Source organism: Canis lupus, chromosome 1, assembly GCF_011100685.1.
Source record: "Canis lupus familiaris isolate Mischka breed German Shepherd chromosome 1, alternate assembly UU_Cfam_GSD_1.0, whole genome shotgun sequence".
Taxonomy (NCBI): Eukaryota; Metazoa; Chordata; class Mammalia; order Carnivora; family Canidae; genus Canis; species Canis lupus.
Window position 1 is genome coordinate 72,142,825 of NC_049222.1, and position 21,863 is coordinate 72,164,687.

Below are 21,863 nucleotides of genomic sequence, written 5' to 3' on the forward strand. Positions count from 1 at the left end.
AGCAGGCTGTTCAAGGAGGTGAGTCTCTAAGCTGATTGGTGATGACAGGTGAGAACTCCTTGCTAATTAATTGCTGTTTTCCCTACTATAGATGAGACAGGGTTCTCAGCCAAGAGCAGTGGGAAAGGGGCAGTGGTGTGATGAGAAAAGACATGAAATAATTGCTCAGAAAGCTGTGAAGCAAGTTGACCAGGAAGCATAGGAGGGCTGTGAGGCAATGCTGAGCCCATTTGAGGGTTGTGGTCATGAAATCAGAGCTCGAGCAGGCGGCTCTGGTATCTCATGTTGTCACCAGAATCAGCTGTGTGGGCACTGATGAAGAGAAGGTAGAGATGAGTTCACAGGGTTGGGGTTTCACATGGCAAGCACCACAGTACTTTGGGTGGTTGTGGCAAGTAGAGAGCTGAGGGTACTTGCAAAAAGGAGTGATCATTTAAACTTAGCGAGGTAGTCATTAAAGACATGACCTATTTATAGTAAATGTAAAGTATACATTTCTAGGTCTACCTTCGTCTCTCTATATTATGTGATTGTAGATATATTTCAGTGCTATTGTTTGATGTTTTAGTTTAGGCTTATTTTCTAAAGCCTTTTGATTTTGGTTTTTGGAAAACCAACTATAGTTTTTCCTCCTGGAACTAATGAGTGAGCAAGCAAGAGGTTCTGTAAGCAAAAGTAAAAGTTGCAGACTTTGTTATGATTGGACCTGTGTTTGGAAATTCTGTGAATTGTGTTATGTCAGCATCCTGCTCATGGAATAGGCTATGTAAACAATGGGTGTTGGGCGGTTCCATGAATGAGCAGCCTTCTCGCTTACACACTTAACCACTGCAATTCTCCAGATTTCTGAGTGTTTATTTCATAGTAAAAAGGGCTCTAAAAATACCAGGCCAGTTAGGTTTTTATTGTAGATCATTTCATTTAAACTGCAATGGGACATATAAATTTTAAAAAGAGAAAAAAAAAAACATTGAAAGCAGGATTTTGAAGGAAAGGCTATAGAAGTCTGTAATAACTTGTTTTGACTGTGGATGTGAAAGTGCAAAAGAGATGTGAATAACTTTATTTCATCTTTTCAGTGAGAGCAATTGGTACATTTAATTGATGCACAAAGGATTTGAATAATAACACATGAAAATATCCAAGTACTATGCTAGCCTGACAGTATTGTAGATACCAATTTTAAAGTAAAAGAAATTCTCCTTTTGAAGTTGATTTTTAATATATTCATAATTTCTTATTTGCAATATTATTTTTTAAAATTGTGAAGGCATGTCAGGTGATAACTTTGAGTGTTCAGAGTGAAATAAGAAAAGGATTAGGATGGATTAAGCTCTAGGACAAGAGACAATGACCACAAGTTGTACAGGGGAAGATTATTAGTTGGGGTATGCAAGCTGGGTTTAAAAACATGAGACAGGGAGCACTGCAAGGAGTAGAAGTTAGTAGGAAACAGATAATCTAGAGAAAACAGACCCATACAGTATTGTTTCAGACTGCCAGGTAACAATTTTAGGGATATAAGTTTTACTGATTATGAAGTATGGACAGGAATAATAAGTACAAAGAAAACTAACATTTTGCCTTTCAGTGGGCAGGAATTTCTGCCTTCCAAGAACCCTGATCTTCTTTACTGGGCCTGTGAATTTCCTGATAATGTCCTCTCCCCAGAAGCAAAGACAGCTGGGGTTGGGGGAGCAGGGTGTTTTGAAAATGAAGTCATGATAGGAGGGAGGCAGGGGCAAGAGCTAACAAGAGTTTTTTATGGAGAGGACTCTGTGAACAATACTAGCTTTTATGCTGTAGCCACACTTGCTATCCTAGGGAGTGCAACTTGTATCTCTAACTTAGGGACATTGCAAATATTTAAGTTTGATATAAGCAATTGTTAATGTTTGATTTGTGGATTAGGAGACAGAAAATGCATCAAAGACCCCTCTCTCTCTCTTTCTCCCTCCCTCCCTCCCTCTCTCCCTCTCCCTCTCTATCTCTCTCTCCCTCTTCCTAATAAGGGTAACATCTAGACATTTGGCCTGTCTCAAAGAAATTGAGTCAGCCCTGGCACTGAACCATGAGAATTAACATTTATTTAGCACCTACTATGAGCCAGATCTCTAGATGGGTGATGTTCATACATAGTTTCTTTCAGTCCTCCTAACCTTGAGAGGTATTCTTCATTTCAAAGATAATTTACAAACTAAAACTTAGTGATTTTTTTTTTTTTTCCCACTGAGCAGGAGTTGCCAGTTGAACCTAAGTATGTCTGACTCCAAAGCCTAGGATGTTTCCACTCTGAAAGTATTCTCGGGCAGCCCGGATGGCTCAGTGGTTTAGCGCCGCCTTTGATCCAGGGTGTGATCCTGGAGACCCAGGATTGAGTCTCACGTAGGGCTGCCTGCATGGAGCCTGCTTCTCCCTCTGCCTGTGTCTCTGCCCTCCCCCCTACCCAGCTCATGAAAAAATAAATAAAATCTTTAAAAAAAAGAAAAGAAAGTATTCTCATTCAGCTCCTCCAGTAATGTTGCTGCACAGCATGGTTAAAGCTTGTTTGGATCATTGTTATATAGAGATTTTGGACCAGAGAAGCATTAACTATAGCAAAGGTAGGGAAGTGATGGGATGACCTGGGCTTTTCTTGTCTTGATTTATTCCCTAGTGCATGGGAGATAAATATACAGTGTTTGGGCTGTGTGGGCTAGGATGGTGCCAGGGTGGTGATCCTTAAACTTCACAGTGCAGTGAGGTGGGTAATGGTTCTATTGGAAAAGCTTCATACCCAGAGGTTTTGATTCAGTGGAATGTCTGTATGGTGATAAGAACCCAGATGATTCTGATTGAGGTGTGTGTCTCCATATCACACCAGGAGAAATGCTGAGGTAGGCAATGCCATTTTCACTGGCTCTTCATCCATTTCTTATTTGATTATGAGATGATAAACCTAGAGGTGATAGCCCCACTGTCAAATAAGTGACACAAGACCAGAGATTGTGGAGGTGGACCTTGACCATGATAATGAAGAGAGAGAAGGTTTAAAGGTACTCAAATCCAGGAACTGGGTTACTTGGCCATCTATTCTAAACTGAAATTGAGCAGAACAACTACTGATCATTAGGGATGTGCTATTAACCAACATTCCCATACATGTGCCTCACTTAATTTTGTAACATATAAAATCAATTTCATCAATCTGCATTTTATAGAAATGGGAACTGGCAAGGCCTGACATTGTTTAAAATAAATTACCCAGGATCCCTTTATTTTTTAAATTACACAAATGATGTATCAATATAGTCTCACAGACAAAAAAAAAATCAAACACTCCAAACATAGGAGCCTTCTCTCAACCCCCATGCCCCTTTACAGAAGTAATCTCTGGTATCAACAGACTGTACAGATAGTTCCCCAGCTTTTGAGGGTTCACTTGACAATTTTTTGACTTTATGATGGTATGAAAGTGATACACATTCAGTAGAAACCATACTTTGAATTTTCAATTTTGATCTCTTCCCAGGCTAACCATATGTTGGACAATCCTCTCACATGATGCTGAGCAGTGGCAGCTCCCAGTCAGCCAGCAATCCTGAGGGTGAACAACCCATACACTGATAACCATTCTGTATCCACACAACCATTCTGTTTTTTGCTTTCAGGATAGTTTTCCATAAATTACATGAGATAATCAATTCTTTATTACAAAATAGACTTTGTGTATTAGGTGATTTTGCCCAAGTATAGGCTAATGTAAGTGTTCTGAACAGTTAAGGTAGCCCTAAGTTATGGTGTTGGGTAGGTTAGAGCTTTTAAGTACACTTTGAACTTAATGACACGCTTATTGGGATTTAACTCTATCATAAATCATGGAAGATCTATAGATCCTTATAGTCGTTGTATTTATATATGAAAATACATTAATTGCATTTATATACGAAAATACACAATATGCTAATGTTTCTTTTTCACATAAGTGGAATAACACTGTATGTATTATTCTGTAACTTACTTTCTTAACACAATACTAACTCCTGTAGTTATTTCTGTATCAGTTACAAGGTCTTCTTTATATTACTAGTACTCATCTTTATACCAGAAACTGCAGGAACATACATAAACTATAATCCAAACTAATTTTTAAAAGCACATGTGGTTACCCCTGGGTGGCTCAGCAGTTGAACATCTGCCTTCCGCTCAGGGTGTGGTCATGGAGTTCTGGGATCAAGTCCCACATCGGGCTCCCTGCATGGAGCCTGCTTCTCCCTCTGCCTTTCTCTCTATGTCTGTCATGAATAAATAAATAAAATCTTAAAAAAAAAAATAAAAGCAGGCATGTATTTAAGTTAGAGCTTCTACCGTTTTGCTCTTGAGGGGATATAGCAATGTCTGGAGAGATTTTTGGTGGTTTCAACTTGGAAGGGGTTGCTACTGGCATGTAATGGGAAGAGGCCAGGAATGCACAGGGCAGCCCCCCATAACAAAGAATTATCAGGCCCAAAATGTCAATAGTGCAGAGACTGAGGAAAACCTGCTCATCTTAAGAGTATTTCAGCAGCCCCCTGAAGGGCTTAATCAATATACAGTTTCTCAGCACTAACCTTATCCAGAGTGCTGGATAATAAATGGTAGGATTTCAAGTTTTCTCAGGAAAAAAGCAATTATACTCTGGCCTCTTCCCTGATTTGCAATCATATTTGAACTTTTATACTTAATAGTATTTTGCCATGAAAATGGCAAAATAATCCATTGATTACTAACTACTTATTGAATCTTGCATCCCAATTTCTTGAACTATGCTTCCCCACATAATAGGGAAAGGTGTTTCTCAACACATGTTTTACATAGCTAGTTTTCCTTCTGCAGAAAACTTCTCATTGAATTAAACTTTGTCCACTTTGGCTTGAGTAGATACTGATTGTATAAAATTAGAAATCATTTAGCAGTTTCAATATTGAATGGAAATAAAAAGAACCTTGGTAATTGCACATCTATTAGATTGAACCTACCATGCCCAAATAAGACTGATAAGCAAGACTGTTGACTCTTGGAAACAAATTGTCAGGTTCCAGATTGGGAATTGGCATTATTTAGGTTAATTTATTTAAACTGCTGTTTTGTATTGAAGGAAATAATGTATAAATTTTAAGCTTAGGCAGTTTTCATCCCTTAAAAAGTCTGTTTATTACTACTTTGCTAACGGGTATATAATCACAAATATTTTCAGTGAAAATAATGAGGGTGTTTTTTTTTCCCCCTCAAAATGACCTTAAATTAAACATGTCTGATTTTTAGGAAGAACATACTAGAAATAAAACTGTATCTTTAATTTAGGACTCATTTCTTCTTGATTTGGATTATAGATTATTCTAATACCTGGTAGTTGCCAAGTTACATTTTGAAATATTTTTTAATTCTTAATTTATAAGAAATAAAAAATACTGTTGGAACTTAGAACATTTTAATTTACAGAATTCTGAGTAACTTTTCAAGCAATTTATATTTTAGTTTTTTTATAGTTTTATGAAGAGCAGTGGGTATGCATTATATCATAACAGTCCTTAAAATTCTAGATATTAAGGATTTCAGATTTTAGAAGAGTTAGCAGTGAAACTACATCAGTATAATGATTTTTTTTTCCCGAGACGTCTCAATATTAATGAGTGCTTCAGACTAACAGCACAGAATTGTGATGGTGTAAAATGTTTAATTCGCTTTTATCCTACTTTGTCTCTTAGAATCTTTATCCAGAAATAATTTGCGGAATTTGTTCTGCCTCTTATGTATGTATCCCTGACCAGCACTTTGTTTAGTGTGCCTGCTTTTGAACTTCAGAGAAGTGGGGTCATGCTGCGTGTTTATAATTTTATTCTTTTCCTTATCATGTGCTATGCTTGGGACTCTTACTTTTCTATGTAAGTTTTAGAAAAGCTTCTGAAGTTCCACCAAAAAAACCTATTTAGGATTGTTAATGGTACTTACATTGAGTCTGTATGACAAAGAATTTACATCTTTATGACACTTAACTTTTCTTGCTGGGGCCATAGTATATCTCTCCATTTAGGCAGGCCTTTAATGTATGTCTTAAAGTTTTGTGACTTTGATGTTTTGTCATGTAGTGCTATGCACAGAGTGCTACTGGTCCAGTTTATAAGGGGCAACTTTTCTTCTTTTTTAGTGAAGTAGTATATTTAGGTGGTGCTTATTAAGTTGGTCTAGATTCTACATTGTGTTTTTTGTCCAGGGAAATGATGATTTAAGATTGTATTGTTAAGGAAATTAGCCAGTTTTCACTATGGTATCTAATTTAGGAAAATATAAATCACTTGCAGGGATTTAATTAATTTGAAATTGTAATATTAAGTGTAACAAACAGGATAATAATATAAATGTTTTATTAGATGGGAATATAAAAAAAGAAGTGACTAATTCAGTATTTGGTCACAGGTATTTTATATGGTAAACGAATCTGCCAAGCATTCAAAACAGCATTAGTTCTATTGGCCAACAACTGAATTGACTGGATGCTTTTGTAAAAGTTTGTAAGGACAGACGAAAAGATTAAACATGTTGTGTTATACCTCTAGGATTAAATTTTTTGGTAAAAAATAATTGAATAAATTGGATTAAATTAGCAAAAGTTTTGTTTTGCCATTCAGGTTGCAAAGGGAAAAGTTTTAAAAATGTGTAGCTATGTTTTACAGTTTTTATTTAAGGATAATCAAGATGGATTTGTGATTTTCCAGTGCTCCTTTCAGCAGAGATGGTCCTTGCTGTTGCTTCTCCTGTCCCTTCTGGGTGCTCTGATACTGTGGTACTCTTAGATTGTAACAAGCTCATTAGCACCAAAGCAGCGTATTTTTCAATGAAATTGTATTTACATTGGTGTGCCAGGTTCCAGTCAGTGTTACCAAATTAAGTAAACCCCTTTGAAGTAAAAGCACATAAGCAATGTCATGTTTTTTCCACTATTCTGTGGATATTTTATGGGCTGAAACTTAGGAAAGCAAATTGTGAAAAGGAAAATTTATCATTTTATACTGTAACAAGGTCACAGAGGAATCCAGTAATTATAGTGTTCAGTAACTATGAATGAGCAATCCATTCTATTTATTTTTATTTGGCTAGTGTTTGAGTGCCTAGTGTATGCAATATGGAGGACTAGTTAACAGTTGCTCTAGGGAGTATAAAGATAGTGACCACCTCTTTCTTGGGGAGCCTGTGAGCTAATTAGTACACGAAGAAAAGGGTTACTATACAGTGCAAGGCAGAACTTGGTGGGCACTGTCAGAGAAATACAAACAGGATGCCATAGAGATTTCAGGAGAATCTGATCTCATCCTGTCAGGAACTAGAACAGGAGTCCTGGAGAAAGATGGATTTTGAAAGACATTTGTGATTTTGGCAGCTAGAAATGTGTGGAAGAAAGAAATGGGACAGAGATGGGAATGTGGTGACCCAGCAGGGAGTCTGATGCCACCAAATTGCAAGGATTAAAGGGAAAGACCAGGAGGAGTAAGTTTGACCTCCTTAGAGAGGAGGGGGATATGCTCAGGCACCCAGCAAAGGCTGGGAATAGGAGGGATGACAGGAACATTTCCGCTGGAGTCATTGCCCCGCCTACCATGGCCCCTCTCCCTCCACTTTTCTCTTCTCCTTCCCTATTAGTCTTCTGTCTGTCCTGCCACACAGCCTCTCTTTCTCTCTTTCCCTGCCTCCTTTCCCTCACTCTGTCTGTACCCAGCTGTCAGAATCATCTCAGAAGTCATCATCTCTGGGAGCATTCTGAAACCCTACAGTTGGAATTAATCATTTTTTCCTCTGTTCCCACAGTGATTGTCTTACTCCTCCCTCGTTGTAGCACTCACTGCATTCTGTCTTATATTATGGCTCTTTTCCATCTCGATCTCCCTTCCTTAGGCTGTGGGGGCTTCTTATCCCAACACCTTAGTAGCATGGCTTGAATAAACATCACATTAAGTGTGTTGAATAAATAAGGGATCCTTGTTTACAAACAGGTTTATTTATATTATGTATAAAGAGCTAGATGCGGTAGAGACCAAAGTGATGGAAATTCTAAAAGACTTTAATGATCAGATGAAGAAATTGTTTGGAGAAGCATGAAATATGTGCTCTCAGTTCAAGAAGATTGACCACAGTTTGGCTCTCTTAGCCCTCTGGCTGGGCAGAAACCACAGTCCTTCATCCACAAACCAACTGTGGGCCAAACCACAGCCTCATTGCTCCAGCTTTCCTCACCTACCTGTGAGTAAGCTGCCTGTTACAAAATGGAGCAGATACAGTGAGGTGAGGACAAAAAAGAACACCTGAAAACACGGGCAATGGATTTTCCTCTAATTTATTTAAAACTTCTCTCCTTATAAATCTTCACCTTCATGGTTATAAGTATTTTTAAAGTGGCTTTTCAAACACTAGCAGAATTCTTAAAACAACTCCATGAATCAAAATCAGACTTCAGATGTTTTGTACACAGCTATGTTCACTCCTGCATCTTTCATCCTCGAAGGATTTAGATCACAAATCTGGATGATGTGTTTGCATGTTTTCTTTATGTCCCTTGAGTCAGAACCTGTTCGTTTACATTCACATCCTTTTTGTGGATACTAATTCCTGTATTCAGAAGCCCAGTTCTTCATCAGTTCATTAGTAAAAAGGAAAATTGAAATAGAGGATTTCTGAGATTGCTCTGTCAGCATTTACAAAAGAATCGATGATCATGGGGATCCCTGGGTGGCTCAGCGGTTTGGTGCCTGCCTTCGGCCCGGGGTGTGATCCTGGAGACCCGAGATCGGGTCCCATATCAGGCTCCCTGCATGGAGCCTGCTTCTCCCTCTGCCTGTGTCTCTGCCTCACTCTCTCTGTGTCTCTCATGAATGAATAAATAAAATCTTTAAAAAAAATTTATATAAGAATCGGTGACTGTATGATGGTAGGACTGAATTTTTGTCCAAGGGCCAGATGCCTACAGAATCTTTAATGGTTTTCTGTTTAGACTGTTAGCCACTAGGTGGCAGTAAAGAAAATGCTCAGCAAGGAGAAATGCTTATCTATTTTTAAGTTTTACTTCAAAAAGAGAGATTTGAAGATCTAAAGTTTGAGGTGTCTGTGCTGCAGTTATATAACCATAGCCAGGCCTTGGTATGCTGTTTCTTAGGACCTATGCTTATTTTATCCAGGGATAAAACTCTTGTGACCCTCCATAGCAATTCATATCACAGAATTATGGGAAGAACAGACATAAGTTAAGCATGTAATTTTGTTTTGCCAAACATTTTCTATGATAAAAAGTAAGCCCTAAAGGGTCTTAAGCTGAGAACCAATCAGATTTGCATTATTATGATAAAAAACTATTCCAGAGCCTGTGTAGAGTGGATATAGGGAGATTCTTTATAAGTTTTGGCCATAGAGTAATCAGCTTTGGTAATTGTAGGAACTTTGGAAATACAGATAGTTGAAGGAAGAGATTTTAAATCGCTGCTAGAAAAAAAAATCTGTGTTAACTATTTGTTACATTTCTTCTCAGCATTATTTTTCCATACAAAATTAAAATCACATTGAACATATAGTTTGACACCTTGGTTTTTAAGTTACTGTTATATAGTTTTTCTTATGTCACGAAATATCTTTTTCAACATAATTCGTACAGTTGCATAAACCATGATGAATTCAATCAATGCATTGTTATATAGGTTATTTATGTTGCTTCTGGTTTTTCACTGTTACAAATAATGCTGCTGTGAACCTAAAACTTTGATTAAGACATATTCTTGGGAATTAAATTACTGGTTAAAAGGCTATGAACTATGATGCTTGGCTCTGTATCATCAAGTGACTTCCCAGAAAGGCTTTACAAATTTGTACTCCCAACAGGGATAGAGTGCCCTTTTCATTATATCCTTACCAACACTGAGTCTTACAGTGTGTGGGTTTTTTTTGTTTTGTTTTGTTTTTTAAACAGGTAGGAGGTGGGAACTAATATTTATAGCACTTGATTTTTAAAAAAATCAGTTTCTAACCATATCATTTTAGGAATTTAGGCCAGGACAGGTCTACGAATCAAGTTGTTTTCATTTTTCGAAGACCTTAAGTGTTATAGTCAGCTTGTGTTAATGTAGGCGTTGTGAATACTATCTAGGGAACTATTCATGGCTAGTTTAAACATTACTCAGGAATTATTTACAATCCCTGGCCGTACCCTCTGAATCTATTGATTTTAACTTTCATTGGCTCAGCTACCAAAGTAACTCAAGCACTTTTGGGAAGCCAGCCTCCATGCATTAGCCCAATGCCTGGGATGTGAGTGCTTCTGAGAGGCACTGGAGTTATAGGGGAAGGCTTTGGCATGGTTTTCCTTAGGATCTATAATCTTAACTGATCGTTAACTGCTATAGCGTTGTTGAAATTGGTTTCTTTCCTTTTTTTTCTTTTTTTAAAGATTTTATTTATTCATGAGAGACACACAGAGAGAGAGGCAGAGACACAGGCAGAGGGAGAAGCATGCTCCATGCAGGGAGCCTGATGTGGGACTTGATCCCGGGTCTCCAGGATCAGGCCCTGGGCTGAAGGTGGCGCTAAACCGCTGAGCCACCTGGGCTGCCCCGAAATTGGCTTCCTTCTATTGTACATACACTGTATTACTTTTTATACCAACTAAATCTGTAGTACTTTGTATTTTAATTTTTTAAGCATCAATTATGTGAATTATAATGATAGTAGCCACCTGTTTATAGGTGGTTTAATTGAAACTTGCTTAACTGAATTTTATTAAAAACTTTTTTTATGGGATTTTTTTTTTTATGGGATTTTAAGTGAGATGCCATACGGTATTTCACACATGGAAAGTCCTCAGTAACTTTTAGTTGTCTTGTTAGAATTCCCTCAAGAAGTACGTTTAACCAGATCTGGAGGAACCCTCATGGCAGAGAGATTAGAACATCCTAAAGTCCTGAGGGGCCAAAGAGCCCATAGCCCCATATAGCTCCAAACAAGCCAGTGAGGGAAAGTCAGCCCTAGGTGGGGTCTTTGCTTTGGGAAGAAGTTTAGGCTTCATCAGGAGAGTAATTGGGAGCCATAAAGGGTCTTAAGCTGAGAACCAATCATATATGCATTGTTTTGTTAAAAAATGATTCCAGCCACCTGTGGAAAGTGGTTACAGGGAGATTCCCGACAAGGTTTGTCTATAAAGTAAGTAACCAGCCTTGGGCACATTTCTTAAGCTAAATGTGTCTTGGTTTCCTCATCTCCAACACAGATTTAGTAATAGTACTCACCTTATAAACTGAGCTATTATTTATTTGTTATGTCCTCAAAACAGCTTCTAGTGTATAAGTGCTTTAAAGTTTGTTAAATAGAATGCTGAAAATGTGATGGCAGAAGGTTGAGCACTTCCAGTACTGCCCTCTCTCCATCTAGCTGACCTCCACCATGGAGAACGCAGACTGTCCCTGACTCTGAGTCCTTGGCTAAGCCTAGTTTCCTCCATCCCCATGTCTGGGTGCCACATGGATGTGGCATATGGCTGGCCAGGCCTGGCTAGCCTCTCTTTCACTTGAGACCTACACTGCACTTCACACAGTGGGTCAGGCCCCACTTTCCACTTACTCCATGTAGACTTCCTGCTGGGGAGAACTATGCAGAACTCACCAGTGCACACTGCCCCTCAATGGATGGTACACTGGCTGTAATTTAACTCCCCTGGCTTTGCCAGGCTGACTACAACTGCTTACTTTCACTCAGATTGTACTGGGTGTTTGAAACTAACTGGTGTGTCCTCAGCTCCTGTTTACTTTCTGTATATATAAAAGGACAGCTTTGAACTGAAAGAGAAAAGGCAAATAATATGCATATGGCTTCCATCCAGCCTTTTCTTCTTGTCTTTAGTAGGGAGCCTCTTAAGTATTTTACATCTTACCAAAAGTTTAACTCTATAAATCTCTATTTTTCTCCCTTCTCAGTGACTTATTTTTGTAACTCATGTTATACATGTTGTTGGGTTTGCTTTGTAGTTAGTAATGTTTCAAAGCTACTTTGTTAACTTGCTATGAATTTTTCCAGTTTGAAAATAGTAGATGGAGTCTCATGCAGGAATAGCAGTTCTCAGCCTGCATGACTTAGTGTGTTGCCTGTAGTCCTTTTTTGAGGATCATGAGGCAACTCTGAGCTTACAGGGAGAAAGTACCATGATCTACAAGAAAAGGGTGGGGGGATCCCTGGGTGGCGCAGCGGTTTGGCGCCTGCCTTTGGCCCAGGGCGCGATCCTGGAGACCCGGGATCGAATCCCACGTCGGGCTCCCGGTGCATGGAGTCTGCTTCTCCCTCTGCCTGTGTCTCTGCCTCTCTCTCTCTCTATCATAAATAAATAAAAATTAAAAAAAAAAAAAAAAAGGAAAAGAAAAGGGTGCATACCAGATCCAGGGTAGAATTCTCCCTGGGAGGAAGGACAGCTGTAGAACTGGTGGGGGAAGGGAGAGATGGTATAGAAGGCTTCCTCTGTGTTTCTAATGCTTGTTAAATGTGATGGTGGGTGAAAATTGTCATATTATTTTATATCTTTCTGAATATGTGAAACAGTTTATGATAAAATTAAAATGATGTCATCCACCCTGGGCATTACTGGTAAGTTTATTGCCTGGTTTGGTGAGGCCTGCCCTTGACTGAGGCAATACAGCCTCTTCCCTTCATGGTCCTCCAAGTATTTGTGTATGGACTCAAACATTTAGATGTGGATATACAAGTTCATTTTATCACATAATGTGTACTTACTAAATGCAGTGCAGGACTTAAAAAATATAATAAATTGGGTATTTCCCTGTGAATATATAAAAACCACTGGGTTGTATACTTTAAGGAATAAATTTTATAGTTTATGAATTATATCTCAATAAAGCTGCTGTTAAAAAATAAAATGTTTCCAAATATAGCACGGTTTCAAAAAGTATTTTTTCCTGATTATAAAAGTAGTACACATATACACATAGGAAACTGGAAAATGTACTAAAGTAGAAAGAATATATATACCCCTAATAGCACCATCCCAGAGACTGTTAACATTTGATGATGGTTTCTTCCATTACCTTTTCATTTCCATGTATAGATTATTTTTATATTGATGAGATTGTTTCTGTATATTAAAATTTGCATCTTCCTGGAGCACCTGGGTGGCTCAGTCAAGTAAGTGAAGTTGCCTTCAGGTCAGATCAAGCTGACATCGACATCGGGCTCCTTTCTTAGCAGGGAGCCTGTTCTCCCTCTCCCTCTGCCTGCCACTCCCCCTGCTTATCTTCTCTCTCTGCCAAATAATATATAAAATCTTTAAAATAAAATTTGCATCTTCTTTTAACAGTGTAATATAACCATTGAAATTGTTCTCATAAATTCCTTATAAACATTTTAATGGCTTACAAGATGAGCCACTGTATGAGTATTATAAATTAATCAGTTCCTGCTGTTAGATGTTTTTTGCTATGAGAAATAACATTATAGCGAATGTCTTTGAGTATAATTCCCATCATCATATTTGGATTTATTTCCTTAAATGTATACCAGATACGTTAAAAGTTCTGAATGCTTTTAAAAATCTTTAATATGTATTTTCTTTTTTTTTTTTTTAAAGATTTATTTATTTATTCATTCAGAGAGAGCGAGAGAGAGGCAGAGACACAGGCAGAGGGAAAAGCAGGCTCCATGCAGGAAGCCCGATGTGGGACTCGATCCTGGGTCTCCAGGATCACACCCCGGGCTGCAGGCAGCGCTAAACCGCTGCGCCACCGGGGCTGCCCTTAATATGTATTTTCAAATTGCTCTCTATAAGGCAGACCTCTACTAAACTATAAGACACCTTTGTTCAGGTTCTAAACCCCTGGGCAGACATAGCTCTGGCAATCCAAGCTTGGGGTGGGTAATGGGCTTGTGTTACACCCACTCTTATTCTCTGAAGGTGCCTCAATGTAGTTCACAGCAGCAGGATGTATGAATATCCATTTATATTTTAATAGCTCACACAGTGTACCTGTGTCAGAGAACCCAGACTAGATTCTGTATTTAGATCTCTAAAAATCTTTAATTCATTAAGTGAAAAATGGTATGTTGATATTTAAATTTACCCTTTGAGGTGAATATTTATTGGTGTTTGTGCATTTATTTGTATTTTCTCTTATGAATTATCTGTTCATACTCAGTTTTTATCATATGATACTTTGCACATTAATTTGATTACTTATGATCTGTTATTATTTATTAATACCTTTCCTAGTTTGTGCTTATATTATTTTATTAAAACACAAAGTTTTATTTGTATTTAGAACAACTAATGATTTGCTCTCTTAATTTTCACTTTACCTTTGTAAAGGCTCTTCCCCATTCAGACACCTGAAAAGTACTCATGTTTTCTTCTTGTTTATTGTTTCATTTTTACATTGATTGCTTTAATTTAAATTAAATCCAAGTATATTTTGACAAATAACAAAGTATAAATCTAATTTTTTTCAAATAGTGTTCCCATGGCACTTTTTTTTTTTTAAGATTTCATTTATTTATTTGAGAGAGTAAGCAAAGGCAGAGGAAGAGGAAGAAGACGACTCTCCTGCTGAGCAGGGAGCCCAATGTGGGGTTCTATCCCAGGACCCTGGGATTATGACCTGAGCCTGAAACCAGACGCTTAACCAGCTGAGCCACCCAAGTGCCACCCCTGTAGTACCATTTATTGCATTATCTTACCCTAGTAATTTGTGGTGTGTTCCTTCTCATGTGTTAAATATTATAGCTCCTTGGATAAAAATATTTTGGTGAATTTAAAAACAAAAAATCACATTCTTCATATGGTTAAAGCATTGTTCATGTGTTATATATTTTTTGCTTCATTGTTAACATTTGTTTAAATTGACCTATTTTTAATGTGATAATTTTAATGCTAACATTTCTTTTTTTAAAATTTTAATGCTAATTTATTTCTTTTTTCTTTTTCAGTTTATGTGAGTGAATGCACATGAACTGGGTATTGGGACAAAATAAGATTACCCATTTCGTAGAGATGAGCACATTTACAGATGACCTGGGCTCTAGGCATTATACATAATAGGCCCTTGCACTCCCTCTTTTTTTTTTTTTTTTTTAAGATTTTATTTATTTTTTCATGAGAGACACAGAGAGAGAGAGAGAGAGAGAGAGAGAGAGAGAATGAGAGGCAGAGATACAGGCAGAGGGAGAAACAGGCTGCATGCAGGGAGCCCGATGTGGGACTTGATCCCTGGTCTACAGGATCACACCCTGGGCTGAAGGCGGCGCTAAACCGCTGAGCCACCCGGGCTGCCCTCCACTCACTTTAAATTTTTCTGTTTATACCCGGGCTGCCCTGCACTCACTTTTAATAAATTTTTCTGTTAATGTCTTTAAGGGGTTGTTATCTCAGATACTTTCGGCATTCAGATTTGATACAAAAGAAGTTGATCTTTTTATTCAAAGTCTTGGATATACACCTGAAGATTACTGTCCTGGTTTGCTTAAAAATGTAAGTATTTTTAATTTATTAGTATTGAAAGTTTTGTTGCTTGATGTACCGTTAGCAAAAAGGGTAAATGGAAATATTTCACTTTTCCAGGAGAGATGTTTAACTTTTCTCGGTTTATCTCTTCTTACCTTGGGCAGACTTACAGTCATGTAAGGAAGAAATGTGAGGTGGGAGATTATGATAAAAAAGGAAAGAATTTAGGAGAGGTTATTCTAAATCAACCAACCCCTCTTGTCTCCTAACAGATCTCATTTATTCTCTCAAAGATTTTTGGGAGAAGAGATTGCCTTAACCAGTGTAAATACATTCTTTTACTGTTGCACAAATTTTGTATTTAAAATAACCTGATAGGAATTTTATTTTAAAGCAAAATAACAATGTTATTTCATTTAACAATAAAACAACAAGTAACAATGTTGTAAATAGTATTATGTATTTACATCTTAGTATTAAAACTATGTTTTCTTCTGCCTGGAGTTTTAGCCAAATTCAAGAAATTTTAATTTATGATCTTCAAAGTAATGTTATGAGATTTTTAATGTCTGTTAACTATTCTGGTCTTTTAGATACTTTATATGTAAATAGCATTTTTGAAAGATAAAGAACTAAATTAGGAAAGAAAATAAGCTAACTTTAATGTGGTTTTATTTTTAGCAGGTTTGATTTTCTTAGGAACTAATGATATCTGTTGTTCATTTGCTTAAATTGGAATGCAGAATAACAGACATTAAGAATAAACTCCAAGTTATTAGTAAATGTGACTTGGCACTGCTTTCTTTTCATTTTGACAAAGTAAAACAAGGAGAGGACGGGTAGGGGAAGGGTGGGAATCTCAACGGAAATATCACTCACACCAAGAAAAATAGAACTGATGTAATCCTGTTTTGCAGTGTGAGTTAACCTGCAACTGATTTTGTTTTACAGATGGTTTTATCATTAGTGTCTGAACTCCGAGAGAATCATCTTAATGGATTTAACACTCAAAGGCGGTAGGTGTTAAACTAAACATCCCCCTTCTTAAGTTTCAAAATGTATCAGTTTGGTTATGAGAGAAAAATTTTATAATTCTTAGGAAATGCCTGTTCATAGTTAGGGTTATATTCTGTGTGGAGAGATTATTTATACACAGCAAATTGGTGAGTTTTACGAAATTTTCTTTTTTTAATCACTAGTCTTTCAATTTTTATAGAGCAGTAAATCATGCACTGTCTCTTGTGACCCATTGAATAAAAAACCCTATGTATACAGTAGGGAACACAAAGGAAGGGCTCAGCCAGAGTGTATGTATGCATGCGCACATTAAAAATACACAGACAGTATTTACAAGGCAACAGATATTTGATGTGAACATACGACTTATTTTAAGAAACATAATATTCCAAAATCTAAACAAATCAAATAGATTCAGACAAATTAAAAGGCAATTAATCACATTTGCAAAATGTTCTCATTATGTGAGAGAATTCAAAATTTTCTTCAGTGGTGAGTATATAATTTCTTTAAAAAAGATTGTACTTATTCATTTGAGAGAGAGAGAGAACATGAGAAGGGGGAAGGACAGAAGGAAAAGTTGAAGCAGACGCCCCACTGAACTGAGAGCCCAATGTGGGACTCCATCCCAGGTCCTGAGACCATGACCTGAGCTGAAGGCAGACATTTAACCTACTGAGCCACCCATGTGTCCCAGTGAGCATTTCATTTTTAACAAATTATTAACTAAGAGAGTTTGGGGACAAGGGACTTTTGTCCTTGTTTTTTGCTTTTTGTTTGCTTTTGTAAAGCTATTGTCAATTAAAGTTCTATCAGAACTAGCCTTTGCCTTCAACTTATAGGATCCTTTGCATCTGAACTTTAAAATATAAAACTCTTCTAAAAAAAACACTGGAGAAAATCTTCATGACATTGGATTTGGCAGTGATTTTTTTTTATATGACACCATTAGCACAAGCAACAAAGGAAAAATAGATAAATTGGACTTCATTAAAATTATGAATTTTTATGAGTTATAGGATACCACCAAGAAAGCAAAGACAGCCTACTGACTTGGTGAAAACATTTGCAAGTCATGTATCCAATAAGAGATTAATAGTGAAAGAACTGAAACTCAACAACAAAAAACTCAATTCAAAAATGGGCAAGAGAGTTGTTTATACATGTTTCCAAAGATGATGTGCACCTGGCCAGTAAACACATGAAACAGTTGTCAACATCACCAGTTATTAGGGAAATGCAAATCAAAACCACAGTGGGGTTATCACATCACACATATGAGGATGATCTAGAATTTAAAAGACAAGCAAAAATGGAACATAATAAATGCTGGCAGGTAAGTTAAGAAAGTAGAACTCTTGTGCATTGTTGGTGGAAATGTAACAAACTATAGAAATGATTCCTAAAAGGATAGTCTTGCTGTTAAGGATAGTCTTGCCTCTCTCTGTGTTTCTCATGAATAAATAAATAAAAATTTTTTAAGAGATTTTATTTATTCATGAGAGAGAGAGAGAGGCAGAGGGAGGAGCAGGCTCCACGCAAGGAACCTGATGTGGAACTTGATCCCAGGACTCCAGGATCACACCCTGGGCCGAAGGCAGATGCCAAGCTGCTGAGCCACCCAGGGATCCCCAAATAAAATCTTTTTAAAAAATGGGTCCATAGTATATTAGGGCTTAGGGATAATGAAAAGCTTTGAGTATAGACTGTGGAGATGGTTCACAGCATGTGAATGTGTTTAATGCCACTACATTGTTACCAAGGACAAGTGATTAAAATAATAGCAGTTATATGTTTTACCACAATAAAAAAATTAAGAAAAAAACCCAAACATGATATTAACAGTATATTCCCTCCGATGATTAAAATTTATTTATTTTTTAAAGATGAATTTATTTATTCATGAGAGACACAGAGGCAGAGACATTGGCAGAGGGAGAAGCAGGAAATGACTAAAATTTTAAACATTTATATCAACCTGTGTTGGAGAAGATATGGAACCACTGGATCTTTCATCTGCTGTGAGAATGTAAAGTAGTATCACCACTTTGGTAAATAGTGTAGCAGTTTTATAAAGTTAGACACACACTTATCGTATGACCCACCAACTCCATTCTTGAGTATTCATGACAAGTGAAAAACTTAGGTTGTCAGTAACAAGACAAGTAACCCAGTTAAAAAATAGGCAAAATATTGGAAAATATCATTAAAAAAATCTATACAAATGGCTAATAAGGACATGAATACTTGTATACAGATGTTCATAGCAGCATTATTCATTATAAACTAAAAGTGGAAGTAACTAAAAATATCCATCAACTCATGAATGGATAAACGAAATATGTTATGTCTATACAGTAGAATACTATACCTTACTAAGGAAGGAATGATCTACTGATTCATGTTGCAACATGTATGAACCTCAAAAACATTATGCTTAGTGAAAGAAGACAGTCGCAGAAGACCATATATTATATGATTCCATTCTTATAAAATGTTCAGAATAGGTAAATCTATAGAGACAGAGTAAATTAGCTGTGGCCTAGGGCTGAAGATAGGAACAAAGATTGGCTGCAAATGAGCTCAGAAGATCTTGAGTTGATGGAAATGTCCTAAAAGTAGATCATTAGTGTTAATGGTTGTCCAACTCAGTCATTTATTAAAAAAATCTTTGAATTGAACATTTCAGACAGGTGCATTTTGTGGTATATAAACTATACCTAAAAAGTAATAAGAAGAGTCCTTTAGGGGAGCATGGAAAGCATTTATAATCATTTACTTACAGGTGAGATAGAGACTTTGGTTTTTCCTTGAGGTGAATGTTGAATAATAGAATTAGAAATTTATTAAAAAGGACTTAAAACATTAGTAGGATACAATGTATATGTACACCATACACCAACATCTCAAACTATGTCAAGTTGATGATTTTATTTTAAACTTAACCGAGAATAAATAACCACCAAACACTATTAACAATTGGAAAACATCAGCCAGAGAATTGGAAGATATTTGCAACCTATAAAATAGACAAAAGATTAGAATGAGAAGTATATAAATGCCTCCTGCAAATAAATCATAAAGAGACCAACACTCCAGTACAGAAATGGTACAAGAAATATAAGCAAGTTATTACTAGAAGAAGAAAACAGAATAATAAATTTTAAAAATTCTTTAAGAATGATGTCAGCAAGACAGTAAGTAGAACAGAAAGTCTCAGTTCTTGTTTCTGTACAGAGACACTGATTTAATAGTATATTACCTGGGCAGCCCTGGTGGCGCAGTGGTTTAGCGCCGCCTGCAGCCCGAGTTGTGATCCTGGAGACCGGGGATCGAGTCCCGCATCAGGCTCCCTGCATGCAGCCTGCTTCTCCCTCTGCCTGTGTCTCTGCCTCTTCTCTCTCTCTCTCATAAATAAAATTAAAAAAAAAAAAAGTATATGACCCAAAGAGCCTTTATAAGAACTCCAGAAACCAATTAAGTTATAATACCCTAGGCAAGCTCAAAGTCAAAAACAGCATATTGAAATGGATAAGAAAGCCATTTCACATCAACCACAGTAGCCCTTCCCCTAAGCTGGCTCAGCGTTGTGGGATTGGGAGGAAAATTGTAGCTTATAGCCTCTCTCTTGAGGGGGAAAGAAAAGAATGGAATATGTTCAGTGTTCCTGCTTTTTTGGGGAGGCTACATGAGGGACTGGTGTTTCACTTACTTGACTGACTACTGATGGGGGAACCAGCAAACTTTCAATGCCTGTTCACTGCAGAACATTAGAGAGCCCTCAGCTGCTTTTTGCAGCACCAGAGAACTGGCAGTGCTACAGACAGAGGTAGGCTCCGGGAGAAAACACCCAACTCACAGCTTCTCTCAAGGTGGGGTAGGGGGTGGGAAAGAAGAGTGGAATGTGTATCTTATCTTCTGAAGGAAGCTTCTAGTTTCTGAAGGAGCTACCTTAAGGATTGATTTCGATTTTCCTTGACCTGAAGCAATAGCAGAACCAGCATACTTTGGAGGTCAGAAGGTTGCTGAGAACAAGAGCCTAGTGGCTTTTGGTAGCACAAGAGAACCTGCAGTACCACCGACAAACACCAGAGGGAGGAAGAGATTGCAAACTCCTGAAAAACTGTCAATCTCTCTGAGAAATTACATAAACAATCCTGGAGAAGACACATCCCCAGAAAAGGTTCAAAGGACCCCCAGATTCTCTCACCAGGTTGATTAGTGAAAGTCTTCCCATGTACAAAGGAAGTCCATTAAAGACTGGGAGAAGTAGCTATTTCTTCATCTGCACAAAGCACAACAAAAGATAACATGACAAAGAAACAGGAAAACATGGCCCAATCAAAGGAACAAAATTAATTTGCACAAACCTACCCTAAAGAAGTGGAGAGCTACAACTAACTACCTGGCAAAGAATTAAAAATAATCATCCTAAAGGAGCTCAATGTACTACAATAGAATACAGATATAAACAACTAAATGAAATCAGAAAAATGATGCATAAACAAAATGAGAGTATCAACAGATAGCAGTTATAAAAAATAGATATTATGGAGCTGAAGAATACAATAACTGAATTGAAAAATTCAGTAAAGAAATTCAACAGTAGACTTAGTTAAGCAGTTAACTTGAAGACACGTCACTTGAAATTATCGAATCAATTAGGAAGAATGAAGAAAAGTTAATTAAGCCTAAGAGTTTATGAGACATCATCAAGTGGACCAATTATATGTATTGTGGGAGTCACAGAAGGAGTGAGAGAGAAAGGGACAGAGAACTTAGCAAATCTAAGGAAGGAATTGGACATCCAAATTCAAGAAGCTCAAAGAACTCCCAACAAGAATGAATCCAAAAGGACCTACAGCAAGACATGTTGTAATCAAACTATCAAGGGACAGAGAACATTGACAGCAACAAGAAAGAATACAGTGAATACAATCCCTACAAGAAAGCTATCCAGATTATCAGTGGATTACTCAACAGAAACATTAAGGCCAGAAGGCAATGAAGTGAGATATTCAAAAGTGCTAAAACAAAAACCTGCGAACCAAGATTATTATATTCTGCAAAATGTCCCTCAAAAATGAAGGAGAGATTAAGACTTTCCCAGATAAACAGAAGCTGAGGGAGTTCATCACCACTAGATCAGCCTTATAAGAATTGTCGAAGGGAGTTTTTCAAGTTGAAACAAAAGGACTTTAGGCAACAACCCAGGAGCATACTGAAATATAAAACTCTGGTAAAGATAAATATATAAACGAATGCAAAATTCAGTATTACTGTAATGGTGGTACATATATTACTTTTAAATCTAGTACAAAAGTTAGACAATAAAAGCATAAGAAAGAACTATAACCAT

General features: G+C 37.1%; 1 protein-coding gene across 8 annotated transcripts in view; it reads left to right on the plus strand.

Moving 5' to 3' along the window:
- The window catches only part of FANCC (FA complementation group C), a 289,596-nt gene that overhangs the window by 167,312 nt on the left and 100,421 nt on the right, over nucleotides 1–21,863 (plus strand). For all 8 annotated transcript variants that reach the window (XM_038526897.1, XM_038526893.1, XM_038526894.1 and 5 more), the window contains 2 exons: nucleotides 15,401–15,514; nucleotides 16,439–16,503. In XM_038526897.1, the coding sequence (XP_038382825.1) occupies nucleotides 15,401–15,514; nucleotides 16,439–16,503 (179 nt within the window). The remainder of the gene's footprint in view (nucleotides 1–15,400; nucleotides 15,515–16,438; nucleotides 16,504–21,863) is intronic.